We start from the raw sequence: 1,590 nt of genomic DNA, 5'->3' as shown, positions 1-1,590 counted from the left end.
ATATATATATATATATATATATATATTTGAAAAGTATTTTAAAGTTTAAGAAGCTTTAAATTCATTTTAAAATAAAATATCAGTCAGAAACAAACATACATAAAACAGGTAGCATATTTATCATAACGATTTTCTCAACTCAAAACATGGCAAAATTGGTTTACCAGAGAAAAGAAACAAGCTAGAATTGCTACTGATACTATATTTGTAGCTCACGATAACTCTTGTCAGTGGTTTCTGTAATACATACATTCCTGACTGATAACAAATCATGGCTATATGTTCACGATGGAATTTTGAAGATGGAATTGAAAAATAATATGAATTTTTCCATGAATTTTTTGATGTACCCTTGTATGTACTTTGAGCCCTCGTTAGAATTCACAGTACACATTGCATGAGTTCACAGAATGCAAATTAATGTTTCTAAAACATGTTCAAAAGCTCTCAAAAACTTTTAGTTTTTCTCCGTTATATATAAATAACTAAATAACTACATCTTTGTTCTCAAACTTTAGAGGGCATCAAATCCCCTGGAAGGATTGTTCAAAAACAGACTGCAGGGCCCCACCCCAAGAGTTTTTAATTCAGCCGGTCTATGGAGAGGACCAGCTAACAGAGAATAGGGCTTAGATAACTTCCTGTCCCTCCCCAACTAAGATCAAGCTTGATAACGAAGCTAGGCAGGTGACAAAGTAAAGTCACAGGCACAGCAGCAGCTAGAAGTGATAAATCTGCCCTAGAACACACATAGTTTAAGTGAGAAAGGGAGTACCCTTCCCCTCCTCTCCCTACCTGACCCCCCCCCACCCCCAGCCCCCCATTTGCCCTCTTGTCTGTATTTCACAAATCAATCATCTTTCAAGAAGCGAAAAGCCTTCTGCTTACTGGCTCCCCTCTCTTCTCTCCCAAACAAATAAGAATGTTGACATTATTCCTTTTCCATATAGATATATATATATATATATTTTTTTTTTTTTTTAAAGGTGACCAGTAAGGGGATCTTAACCCTTGACTTGGTGTTGTCAGCACCACACTCTCCCAAGTGAGTCACGGGCTGGCCTCCTTTTTCATATTTTTAAACTACTGTGTCAACTAAAGCAAGAAGAATTGTTATTACCTTTCTGATTCCCTGCAAACAGTCGAGGATGGTGAGATTGTAAGTGCAGTTTCCAAAGGAAGCATCCCTATGAACATAAATGAACTCAACATTAAAAACTTGCATTTAGAATAGTCAAATAATAAAATACCAAAGTCAGTTGGAGACATCCTTCTTTGGCTTCACAGATGTCAATATGATAAACTTATATAATACATCAGATCCTGGTAGTTAACTATTTCTGCAACTTGACTGAACCACCTCTGAAATTGCTTTAATCCAATAGGCAGAATTAGTAAGAAAGCAGATTTAAGAGCCTGAGCTCCAGTCAAACAGCCTTCATTCAAATTCCAATTTGCCATGTACTGGCTAGAAACTTGAGCAAGTTATTTTACCACTATGAGTCTTGGTTTCCTCATTTCTGAAATGAAGTTAATGACAGAAGCTTTCATTCATAGGATTGTTGTCAGATTACGTTAAAAAATATGCAA

At 36.0% G+C, this 1,590-nt stretch overlaps 1 protein-coding gene across 1 annotated transcript in view; it reads right to left on the bottom strand.

Moving 5' to 3' along the window:
- The window catches only part of CDC14A (cell division cycle 14A), a 147,132-nt gene that overhangs the window by 63,314 nt on the left and 82,228 nt on the right, over window positions 1-1,590 (bottom strand). The window contains exon 6 of the mRNA XM_008583784.1: window positions 1,121-1,187. Within this exon, the coding sequence (XP_008582006.1) occupies window positions 1,121-1,187 (67 nt within the window). The remainder of the gene's footprint in view (window positions 1-1,120; window positions 1,188-1,590) is intronic.

Source organism: Galeopterus variegatus, unplaced genomic scaffold (assembly GCF_000696425.1).
Source record: "Galeopterus variegatus unplaced genomic scaffold, G_variegatus-3.0.2 Scaffold3039, whole genome shotgun sequence".
NCBI lineage: Eukaryota > Metazoa > Chordata > Mammalia > Dermoptera > Cynocephalidae > Galeopterus > Galeopterus variegatus.
This window is presented reverse-complemented; position numbering and strand designations above follow the sequence as displayed.